Consider the following 12,393-nt stretch of genomic DNA (forward strand, 5'->3'; position numbering starts at 1 on the left):
TCATGAACTCGGGACGGTTGCATTGCAGTGGAACTTGCTCCCACAGTATGAACAAAAGTCATGTCAAAGTAATTGAAAACTATTAAAATTTGTCCATTTATTACTATAGTTGTTGGAAGATAATGTATGTGCCCTGTGGTTGCCTGGTTACCTCGTCTCTTGATCATATTTCAACTGGGATGGGCTTTAGCTCACTCACAACTTTGAAAAGGGGAACTGCAACAGAGAATGGATGAATGCGTTGATTTTATCTCATAATCAACCAAAGCAACTCAGCGATGGCAATTCCTACCATCAGTCTTGCGACTTAATTGAATAGCTCCTTAACAATGCATCGACTAAATAGTAGATTGTAATCGCCGAGTACTTGTTGCACATTCCACGAAAACAGCAAAATTCACCAAAGCAGTAAATGATCATCCCCCCCCATTGCTGCCCCACTTAAGCATCTTCCATACCCTCTCATCCTTTTGTATGCATTCATATTTTTAGCTCATTTTCTCTTCTTCTGCGGCTGGCTGATTTACGATGCTCATTACGACTGTTTATGCCCTGAGCTTCCTTGCCTAGTCTCTCCCACACTGGCTAATGATAGCTCTGCAATAATTATATCTATTCCCTCCATTTTCTCTTCCTGTGGTCAAGTTTCAGGACCGTAAGGACCCCCAACTGTTCCGTTATGGTAAAACTTTAATGTGGGCTTAATGCCAAATAATAAAAAGCGACTTAATCTGTTTTCAATTATGAAAAGATGGATTTTTATTTTGCAGCGATAACTACGTGTTTAATGATGCCCGCTAAAGATTAGAAGCTTTAAAGACTATTTCCAAAGAAAGACAGATATCCCGCATATAGATTGTTTACCTTGCATGGCGATAGAACACATCCACACAGATTTACATTTTGTTTATGTATGCTGAAGGTATAAAGCGTGATAGACGTAAAAGCAGGAGTTATGATTGTTCTAGGGATCGTTTCTATTTCCTTCGTTCGCCGCTCACATTACAAATCCGCCTCCTCGTCTCGCTTAGTGTTTATTTTGCGCATCGGAGGCATTATGCTTTCCGCTGGGGAAAAATACTTTGGACTTGCAAAAATCAACGTGAAGGATTTCCCGGAGAACTGACCTTTCCCCCAGCCAGGGAGCCCTTCATGTATTAATGTCCTCCCATCATTGTCCGGGAAGATGGATAATTAAACCGCTGATGTTTTGCATTCAACCTCTAACTGCCACTCGACAGCATTCCAAGGAGCAGATTGTTTGGCTGCCACTATCTCAGATTTATTTTTATTTCATTACGCATAATTAATGTTTGTTTCATATGGGACAGACCTGATTAGCTGGATCGGATCAGCAGATAGTTTGCATTTTCATGCAAAATCAGTGAACGATTGTAATGTCATAATTTGCCGCTCAATCAATGATATTGATCAGTTCCATGAAAGGAGACATTGCAGCTTGTTTACTCCTGGGGTATTCTGTCCTGCCATTGTTAATAATCCAAGATTTCTCATTATATAAATTCATTCTTTACATTCATTTATTCTCTGGTCATAATATTCAATCTTGTTACACAGCGGGAAACCTTGTCAAACGTATCATTTTGCAAAATCATTAAGGTTTCTTCTTGGGCCGCCCAAGTTGTAGTTCTCAGGGAATGAATTTGAAAATAATCCATTTCAATTTCTGACAGGTTTCCGCAGGAGCTCAACGTGGGTAAAATCAGTGCGGAGATTACATGGAACCTCTTTGCCCTGGATATGAAGTACGCCATGGACGGTGAGTCTAAAACATTCCAAAAAATATTGGCTTGGTATTTCAACGTTATACAATGTACCAAAAATGTTTCAAGCAATTTGTTCGTCAAGCACTAATTACTAAATGCGCTCATCAGGTATGAGGTAACATCGACAATTTCCTTCATTCTAACCTCAAATCCATTTGCTGTAGTCACAATAGAGCTCATCAGCTGGTCTCATCCACACTGCCCACTGATTACACACTATTGATTCACACAATCTGAGTCGAGATCATCAACTGATTGTGGCTACAATCCAAATGCTCACAATAGTAACAGATTTTATTGAATTTTTTTGGTCTAAGCATTTTGTGGCACACATTTGTGACTAAGTGATGAGTAGCAAGTAGTTCTGAAATATGAACCCTATCCATCTATTCTATAATCCATCACCTTATGGTAACAAAATACCAATACTTTTCTAGACTGTCATTGAAACCTGAAAACAGGAGTTCAAAACTTCCCCAAAATAATAATTACAACAATTTAATCAAACTGATTAACTTAAATGTGTCATGTGTCAACAAGCTAATTAGTGTTTGTCCAAACGAGGCAGCCATCACAGAACAAATCTCTGAGCTGCTTTCATGCCACAAGACAGATGTTTCAGGTTTAAATGTGGCTTCTAGCTTAAAATCCCAAAGCCAAAGCTCCTGCTACAACATCTTATTCCCCCGAAAGACAGCAAATACCTCCTGAAGGTGATTGAGCAAGCTGTTCCTGTTAGGTGAGAGTCCCGCAGCTCAACACCCCCTCAGGATATGTGAATCGGCAGCGTGTCAGTGGGATACAGAAGTGAATTCTGAATCAATCTAACAATACTAGATGTGTTAAACTACACATGTGGGGCTCGCCACTTTTGAAAGTATACACAATTTTTACATATTGTATAAGAAGCTAGGTTAACTCTTAGCTTAAACTGTCAATCAAGTAATTGGAATGGATGGACGAATAGATGATACATTATAATAATTTTCCAACCAATTAAGTAAAAATGGATGATTTCCAGAGGGAGTCCCCTTTTGAAACATCAGAGAATCTTAACTGACTTTGATCGGAAGGGCGCAAATATTCAATTTAAGATGGTGTCGCCACACAGCACATGCTATGCACAGATGCACCTCATTTGTCTTGCCTGCCTGATCCCCTCATGTCAAAGTCGGCCTTTATGGAGCTAGAATGCCTCCCAGTGTGAAGTGATACCTTTTCCCTCCCACCAAGGACAGGTTGGCACCTTCAATACAACATTTAATTGACTGAATGAAATAGTTACGAGTTCGTTTATCGAGGTCATCTTTTCACCCTCGCAAGGAACCGTATGTCGTTACTTCAGCGAGTGTTCACACAATGCTGAATGCCTCAGGATGAGCCAATCAGAAAAAAATAAAATAAAATTTCAAAAGAATTATGAGGTAACAGAAAATGTGAAAATATGATGATGATGATGAGGATAAAGATTTCCAAGCTGTTGAAATTTGGATGGATGTATTAATTGTTTGCTTTGGCTTTTGAAACTTACTTCCTCCCCATTCATTGGATATTATATAATATAATATAATTATATTATATCTATATTTAATATATACATTTAAAAATTTATAATATATAATTATAATATTTAATTTTATTTTTAATATATACATTTAAAAATATAGAGTATTTAATTCTTTTTTTCTTGTATATATATATATATATATATATATATATATATATATATATATATATATATTCTTGCAAACGTACCTTCTGCACAAAACAAGGACACTAAAACTTTTTCTCTAATAATGACAGTCAGAGATGTCAAACTCAAATATCGAGGGTTGTTAATGCCCTCACAGCCACAGCGTGTACCTGCTGCTGCTGCTGCTGCTGCTGCTTTCTCCATGCAACACCGTCCTGCGTTGCTAAGGCAACCAGCTACCAAAATGAAAGCGCTGCCAATTGCAGCCGTACAACACACACAAAAACACGTTCACACACATATACACTATAGTTGTGACATACATAAGAGGCTGCTCGTTCTACATCTACTTTCCATGGGCCTCGTATGGATTTCTTCACAATTGAGTGTTGAAGGTAGCACTGTTTCATTCAGTGGGCCATAATGGATGCAAGGACTGAGAAGCACTGAGCTGCTGGTGTCAGACACCTAATGGAAGTCAGTCACGGGGGGAAGTCGAGATTATGCAAGAAGAGCTAAGTGAGCCTGAAGGATGCCGCCATGTTTGTTTGCGCGCCAGAGAAAGAATGAATAGGAGAGAATAAGAAGATGGAGCACGCGTGCCAGCACATGAGCATGAATTAATCAAGGCTTTGAAGCATCTCCTGCTTCCTGCAAAGAGGGCCGTCTGTGGTGGCGGTGCGGCTGTATAAAACAACAAAATGGGGATGATGCTAATATTAGCATCTCTGTGTGAATGTGTGAGAGAGAAAGGACAAAGAGAGCCATAAAAAGACAGAAAGGGAGGGTGTGAAATAATGAATGAGCACACTTCCTTGTGCTTCCTCATTCGTGTGTTCGCCGGTACAGAGGGTGGTTTTAGTGCAAAGTCAATTTCATAGGCCACCTTTTTTTTCCCAAAATAAAAAGAAGCCGCTCAAGTCTCGCCCTGCATGTCACCTGTATCCTAAATCGATAATAGTTGTGAAATCCAGACAAAGCAGTGTCCCAAAATGGATTTTGTTCCAACTGAGTCGTTTTACTATTTTGTTCAAGTTGATTCAGTAAGTTAAAAAATGCAATAAAAAAAGTCCTGCTTTTTTTCTGTCTAAACAGAAAAAGATTTATCGAAATTTAAAATGGGGAAAAACACATAGTTTATTGCAAACTATCCAATACAAGGAAGATTATTTCATGAACGACAAAACCCAAACAAAACTTGATACAAACACCTTGAATCAATCCAAAAAAAAGTGCAACACCAAGCGTTTGTCTCAATATGAAATAATAACAGAATTACGCAATAAAAACACCGACAGTATTTATTTTTGCTTTACCTCCATCTTAAAAGCCCCAGAGAGTTTAAATATTGTTGCTAGTTGTGTTCGCACTGCTTGAGTTTTTCCCCCCACTGATATTCACCTTTGTATGATGTCATTTCAAATAAGTGAAAACATTTGACATATTGCCAAAAGCATATCGCCAGCTGTGACATTCACTTAAGCTGCAAAATGTTTGTTTATGGAGTAGACGTGACTGGAGTGCGAGGCAATTAAAGTTTCTTTCACTTCCCAAAGTCTGTTCTGTGCTGAAGCTCGGTATGCAAAATCCAAATACATTAGCGTCAACCCGTAGTAGTTTTCCATAGATGATCCAATGTTCATAAAAAAAAAATAATGAATTCAAAAAATATTTAATAATGCAGCCCTATTTGCACAGTATATTATACAGATATTTTAATTGTTCACATAACTCATCTTGCTCCTTTATTAAAACAGAGCTGGACTGGAATATATTTCAAAGCTCCGAGAAGAAATACTGCAAAGCTATCGTAAAGATATTTAATCGCTGTCACTAAAGCGCATCTTTTAAGAGTGCAAAACTCTGGTGGCCATTGCCTCATATCCCGCCTTTTGGAGCGGCTTCATTAAACATAAATGAATGACGTATTGCTGTAGTTACCGTAGCATGAATTCATCAGCGCTGGGGTCTGTCTCGCCAAACCTCATCACAGTTTCCCATTGCTACACTTCATCTCTTTGCTTTTGCTTTCTCTTTGCGACATTCTGTTGTTTTTTCATCAGAGTGTGTACTCGATGGAATATGTGTGGTCAGGCCTGGGTTTTTGAATTTTATATTCTGTTGCTGGCGTATTACTACACAGAATCGGTTGGAAAATGAGTGAGCTTACGTGATGTAGTAGGTGCTGCTGTTTTGGTTAGCAACAAGTTAACTTTTTTTTCTGAAGGGAAATAAGAGACATCTGTTTGAGGAAGATGTTTGTTTTTGTTGCTTTATCAGGATGATGCACCCAGCAAATAATTGGAAAACGGTTACCATCTCATGAAATATTACATTCGCAGCTGTTGCTGGTATGGCTAACCACATTGGAAACAACAGCTTCAATAAAAATGTATTCTTTCCTCAAGCCACTTTTTTTTATTCCAATTTGCACAAAACAAATTAATGGCATTATCGCTTTGTATATGCCTCCAGTCATCCAGTTTTGAAATTGGCTGCCAAAACACCAAATAATACCTTTTTATCTTTGAGCTTGGGAGGGATAACTAAGGTGCTAGCTACTCCTCGCTAGCTACTGAATTGCATCAATTCCTGAATCGATTCATGAAAGTGATTCATGAAACAAGTTCTTGTTTTTCTACTTCAAAATGAGTCAAGCTAAAAACTGCAATGAGTCACATGCCCGTCCAATCCTGTGGAGGGTCACTGAATGTTAATTGGAGTGAGCCGCAACACCTTATACGTACGCCGTTTAAATCAAAGATGTCAAAACAAAGATGGGTCCCATGTGAATCACTCAGTCCCGGTGGGGGGGCTTCAGACAAGATGAAATCCTCACCAGGGACGCTGAGCCAACTCCTCCCTCAGGAGAGTTGGCATTGTTTAACCACCAGCGGGGTCACAAAAGAACTTGTTTCCCAATCACAGGCTTAGCAACAAACGGAACATTTGTTTACAGGCATGCGGCCAAACGTTTTGGAAAACCACTATGAAGAGGGACAAAAATACTGTTTGTTGTGGTGATTAGTCATTACTACATTAAAAACGGGGCAAATGCCAAGTCCAGGATATCTACTCTTGAGACTTGAGAAAAATACCACATAAATGGATGATGTGTCAAGAAAAGAGAATAGCATATTGCAGCATGTCCTTCTCTCGTCTTTGTTCAACATTCAAACATGCACATGCAGGCGGTTGCTTTGCCGTGTTGCGGCGGGAGAGGACCTCATGAGAATGGATTTACATAAGCAAGTATGAATATGCACCGACTGACCTTCACGAGCGACAGTACAAGTGTGGTGACGGGCCGGGGCCTCAGAAGATTGTTCTCACCGGACACTCCATTAGGTACCCCCCCGGCTTACAGTTGCCAGTAAGTGAATGAGTTGAAGGCAAGGGAGTGTTTTAATTGTTAATGCGGTGCGCCGTAGGGTGTATTATTAAATACACAAACAAAGTCACTTGTCGCTTACATTCCCGATTGAAACTGTGGGATGTAAATCATTTAAAGCCTTTCTAAAAATGATGCAGATGACTCACTCGGAAGAAGTCACGCAGCTTCAGCCGTGTTTTACCGCATCACTCCCGCTGGCCTCGTTTCATTTCCCTCGGATTCTCCCTTCTATTCCAAGGCCCCGGGCTGTAGTGCCAGTGAATGAAAGGAGAGGTCCCTTTAGCTTCTATGTCTGCTTCGGTTGGTTTTAGAAGACATGAATAAACTGAGCTCTGAATGACAACTTAAAAAACTTAAAAAATGCCACTTCTGTGATTTTCCGACCATTTCGGGAACAGTTGCACTCCATAATTGAAAGGTACTGACTTTAAAGAATTCAGAAGGATGGATAAAACATTCATGACGTTATAATGTATGCAAACACACACTAAACACCTGCTGACCTTTTCTTTAAAACAAGCATCTGCTCCGCGTAGATTGCCAGGTGACTTTGTGTTTATATTCGGACAAAACTGGAAACATGGCGCTATAGTTTTTAGCACAGCTGCCTCATGGTATGAGGTTCTGAGTTCAAATCATAGCCTACAACTTCCTATTAATGGAAAAATTCAAGTGATGTCGGCCGTTATCAGGAAAACCTTGGAAATTAAATTCTCAGGGAGTTATTTTTGTTGAGCATATGGATTTGCCTTATTGGAAAAACAACCTACTATCAAATCTTCCCCCAAGTGAACTTTTACTTTTCTCTGTGTAGTCAAAAGCAATTGGCCCATGACGGTAGGGTGTGGATGGGAGCAGCGATCCCAGAGGGCAAGTAACTGTAAAACGTTGTCTGGTTTCATTTCAGGAAGGATATTGCCGAGCTTTTAAAAAGGTCCTCTACTGGGGCTCCTGGGATCCCTGCCAAACTGTCAAAATTCATACACAATTTGAACAAACGCAACAGTTGGGAAGTAAAAATGAAAGCATGCAGCAAAGGAAATAAAAAGGCTTTGCTCTACAAACTGCAGAGTGAGCTTTTTTGTTGTGTCACAACTTGAGGCTTCATGATGAAATGAAAATGAAAACAAACGTGACATTTGCTGTGCAGCTTCTATTTTTTTATGTTTTTCCTGTAAAAGCCACTCATCGCCCTCGGAATCTGAATTGCTTTGGTTATTTGAATGCAACAAGCGTGTGTATGTCAAAAATGCTACTTTAAGCATCCAGCAATATTTTCTTTGGGTTTGAAGAAGAGTGTAGGATGGCAGGCTTAGTTAGCGCTATTCATCAGGCTAAGCACTCATGGCTCTTATCAGGATTAAGGCGTGACAGCTTGAGTGCAACGAGCTGGATTCCAACCGTCTATTCAGTTAACGTCGAAGCGGTATGAGCTAAATGAAAGCAGCTATAGATTAATTCCTTCATATTGTTAACGTCTTGAGCTCTGTATTTGACACGATGCCCTGACCATAAACACGGTCTCGACGGTTTCCACCTACACCGTACGTATGATCCCTAATTTGATTGCTTAATATATACGTATATATATATATGAGAAATGTTTTTCTTACATATATTTATAACGAGTATAATTAAACTACATCAGGTTGTGACTTATGTAAAAATTCAGGTTACATTGCCACCATAGGAACAGAACTCGGTAAATCCAAGACGTTCTGTATTGGAAGTCTAATTCAAGGCTACAAACTCAGATTAATTAAAGTATTCTAAAAATGATTCAGCCGTTAAGACTATTCCATTCACATCAATCCACTTTCCATTGATAATTATTGACAATCCAAGAAAGGTTTAAGATTCAGAGCTGAGGAAATGATGCAGAAATGATGTCACTGCATTGCTAGTAAAAGGTGCTTACTCACAACATGAAGACAATTTTGTCATATTCTGCTCATCAATCTTGAGCCTGTGCATTTTGCTGCTTATTTTTGGCAGTATTTCAAGTGATGGTTTAAAATTGTCTTTTTTGAGACGAAACAAATGCACCATTACCTTTATCGTTCCACTGCAGGGACAGTAAAAAAAAAAAAAAACAGCTCAGCACTTACTGTATATGCTGTTTTTATAGTCCTAGCCATATTTCAAATGCGAGATATAGGCTAGGTAAAATTCAAAAGTTTGGAATCACTTAGAAATAGGAGTATTTTTCAAGAAGAGCACTACTTTTTCCTATGGTTGGGGAGTGACTTTATGTGTACTGTTTCTATCAAAACATCTTTATATCATCCATATAGTTGCTGTTGGTCATTCAAAGTTTCTGTCTAGAGGCCAACCCCAAGATTACCATTCCAACATCTTAATTGGGTGGCTTATGCCAATTATTTTACTGGCCTAAAAAATATCATTCTGTACAAGTTGTGCCTAGCAGCAAGGAGCTGTTAAATGTGTCATATGGGAAAAAACAAACTTTTGAAAAGAAATTTTGGGATAAATGATTAAAAGTCATTGTTTGAATTTCACCTGTTCATTTTCAAACCATCCCTTCATTCATTCACGAGCTGATCCCAAAGAAAGGTTTAATTGTTCCAAAATGTCTGAAACGAGCCACACTTAATGATTCAGCGGCAACGTCAGCCAAAGACGGACGGATTCATCTGGAGTCATTCAAAGGCTTTCTAGCTTTTCTAAAGAGAGCTTTTGGCTTCTTTTCATTTTCTAAAGCTTTCAACAACTGCAGACTGTTGGCATAATTGTGCCTGTGAAGATGTTTGTGTTAAATCAAACATAGCTACCTAAGTCACATATCTATAGTGAATACGTTTGCACATTTATTTGGACTCCGAGCGACTTAAAAATAATTTTTTAAGTTGAAATTAACATCCTTTTTTTCTGCAAGATTTACAATTTAGACATGGAGTGTTTGCAATAACCGTTTTTCTCTTCCCTGTGTTTTAATCTGCATTTCAGAGCACGATAAGCACCGCTTATGCAAAAGCACGGAATACATGAATCTTCACTTCAAAGTCAAATGGTTCCATAATGAGTATGTGCGTGAATTGCCAGCCTTCAAGGGGGTTCCTCCAGAATATTCTCTGTAAGTAACATGCCCTCTTTTCCTAAAATTGTACAAACACTGAACGGACATACTCAAAATGGATGACGCGTGAACCGATGCTGTCGTTGTGATTTATCAATGCGAAATAGCCTAATGGAATTCAATTGTGATCGAACCGTGCCAAGGTTTTTGCATCCGTTAATTCAGAGACCACTTTAAGGCGCCGCAGAAAATTAAGCATGTGTTCAATATAAGGTTTAATGCATTTCCAAGATGACGGAGAGGAGGGGAATGTCAATCAATGACTTTGGCGCAGCTGATTTATCAGCGCAGTTGGACAACTGCGGGAGACGCAACATTGTCTGGGACTTGATACTCTTGACGGGAGAATCATAAATTAAATTGTGTCAATGTTCAATGGAATACACAAAAGGGGGGGTGGGACATACAGGAAAAGTAACCCTGGTGGAGGTCTCAGTAGCAGAAAATAAAAACATGTATTAGCAGGAGTTTAGCAGTACCTTTGAGATTTTTTTTCTGGTTAGGTTTTTTTTGTAAAGTATTTGGCCATCAATCATTGAAATACTGATATATTTAATATAAACTATTTTTTACAAAAGTTATCCTGGCAAAAACTGCTTCAATATCAACACACTGGACAAAAAATATCCACTTGCCAAAATGAATATTCAGAAATACGATATATTACCGCTTCAAAATGTTGAAGTACCACCATAAACCTTCGCTTTAAAGATGCATGCGTGGAAAAGACATCTGCCGCGACACATGGTGCTATCTGTCGTAATGCTAATAAGACACCTAGTGATGAGCAGATTTGTTGAAGGGCAAAATTGCACCAGGCAACTAATTGAAGTCGTCTATTAAAGTGGAAGCTGAAATTGAGCAATTATGGAGTGTCTTCTAAAGTGAACTTCAAATAAAAACATGCCGAGTCTAATGACTTCTTCACCTGACTTCACCCGAGCAATATCGTGACACAAATTGCAAACCTGTTATTTTCTCTTGAGGTGGTTTGAGCCGTTTGTCATTCAGTGGCTCGACGAGAATGAAGATGTGGCCATGGATTTCCTCAACGGCGCTCTGGAGAGGGACAAGAAAGACGGAGTGAGTAAAAATGAAAGAGAGCGGGGGAAAAAACTCCTTGTAGTTCTCAATGACTTGCTTTCTTTATTTAAATGGACCAAGGACAGCCCGCTAAGAAGAATTGCGCTCCTCCAGGAGGACAGTCTCTTGGATAAAAAGGAATTTTTCACAGACAAGAGGCACTCTTTGCCTCGGGTTGCACGCACGACAAGAATATGAATGGAACGGAATAAAACAAAAACAAACTGCGATTTCAAGGAAGAATAAAAAGGAGCTGGCAGTATATTAGAGCATGAAAACAAGGAATAAATCTGTTTGCCTTCTGGCACCCTTCTGTCCTGTCAGTATTGCTGTATATTTTATACTAATGCAATTTGAGTTATTTTTTTTAGAAAAATGCACAAAAACGGAAATGACCTCTTTTAGCTTTCAAAGCTAAAAAAAAAAAAAGTTTGCTATCATTGTCATTCATCATTCCATAAATAATTAAAAGTAAATAAATCAAAGAAAGCTGAATTAAAGTAATTTTGGATGGATGCATGAAAAAAGTCTCAGTCAGTGGATTCGAGTTTTTTTAGAGTTCTAACTGACATGACACTTGGATAAAGCCGTACTACATTTTGAAGTTTCTCTCCGCAGTTCCAGCAGACGTCCGAGCACGCCCTCTTTTCCTGTTCTGTGGTGGACGTGTTCACGCAGCTCAACCAGAGTTTTGAGATCATCAAGAAGCTCGAGTGTCCGAACCCCCAGGCCCTGGCTCACTTCATGTGCCGCTTTGCCAAGGTCAGATTGCTTGTCCGACAACAGATTTGTTTGCTTTTTGAAGCTATTTTCAAATAGAAAGTCGAAATATGTTCCAGACTGTGCCATCATAAAATCTACTCATATATATTCACTGTACAGACTTGCTTCAATATTGTTTTTGCTTAAATAACATTCATAACCATCATAGAAGTCTAAAAATTGTTAATCTTAAAATGTATATTTTATATATGTGAAGGTGATTTCCCTTTGTTTTTACTGCATCAACCAAGTTTTAAAAAAAATCCATTGGCATCACATTGTGCACTGACTGTATTGATCTTTTGTGCTTTCAGGACAGCTGCTTGTATTTTTTTCCAATATATTCCTGCGATTCATTAAAGACAAAGGCAAAGAATTCTAATTAGAACTCTGATTCTCTCCCTCCCACTCTCCCTTCATACAGACTATCAATAAAGTGCTCCTGCAGTATGCCGCAATCATTTCCAAGGACTTCCCTTTGTATTTGAGCAAGGAGAACGTGGTAAGTGCATTGTGTTGTATGCAAATGTGACAATGACTTTTTATTCCAAGGTAAATATTTTAAGTCTATCCAACT

General features: G+C 38.8%; 1 protein-coding gene and 1 long non-coding RNA gene across 3 annotated transcripts in view; one reads left to right on the plus strand and one right to left on the minus strand.

Moving 5' to 3' along the window:
* LOC148400853 (uncharacterized) overlaps nucleotides 1-12,393 on the minus strand; it is a 164,126-nt gene that overhangs the window by 125,583 nt on the left and 26,150 nt on the right. The window contains exon 5 of the long non-coding RNA XR_015857593.1: nucleotides 10,940-11,030. This is a non-coding gene — a long non-coding RNA (uncharacterized LOC148400853). The remainder of the gene's footprint in view (nucleotides 1-10,939; nucleotides 11,031-12,393) is intronic.
* unc13c (unc-13 homolog C (C. elegans)) overlaps nucleotides 1-12,393 on the plus strand; it is a 77,745-nt gene that overhangs the window by 49,229 nt on the left and 16,123 nt on the right. For both annotated transcript variants that reach the window (XM_088371502.1, XM_088371503.1), the window contains exons 18-22: nucleotides 1,695-1,780; nucleotides 9,842-9,968; nucleotides 10,958-11,054; nucleotides 11,673-11,816; nucleotides 12,241-12,318. In XM_088371502.1, the coding sequence (XP_088227628.1) occupies nucleotides 1,695-1,780; nucleotides 9,842-9,968; nucleotides 10,958-11,054; nucleotides 11,673-11,816; nucleotides 12,241-12,318 (532 nt within the window). The remainder of the gene's footprint in view (nucleotides 1-1,694; nucleotides 1,781-9,841; nucleotides 9,969-10,957; nucleotides 11,055-11,672; nucleotides 11,817-12,240; nucleotides 12,319-12,393) is intronic.

The sequence above is a fragment of the Syngnathus floridae genome, chromosome 3 (assembly GCF_059516105.1).
Source record: "Syngnathus floridae isolate MCC-2025c chromosome 3, RoL_Sflo_1.0, whole genome shotgun sequence".
Classification (NCBI taxonomy): Eukaryota; Metazoa; Chordata; class Actinopteri; order Syngnathiformes; family Syngnathidae; genus Syngnathus; species Syngnathus floridae.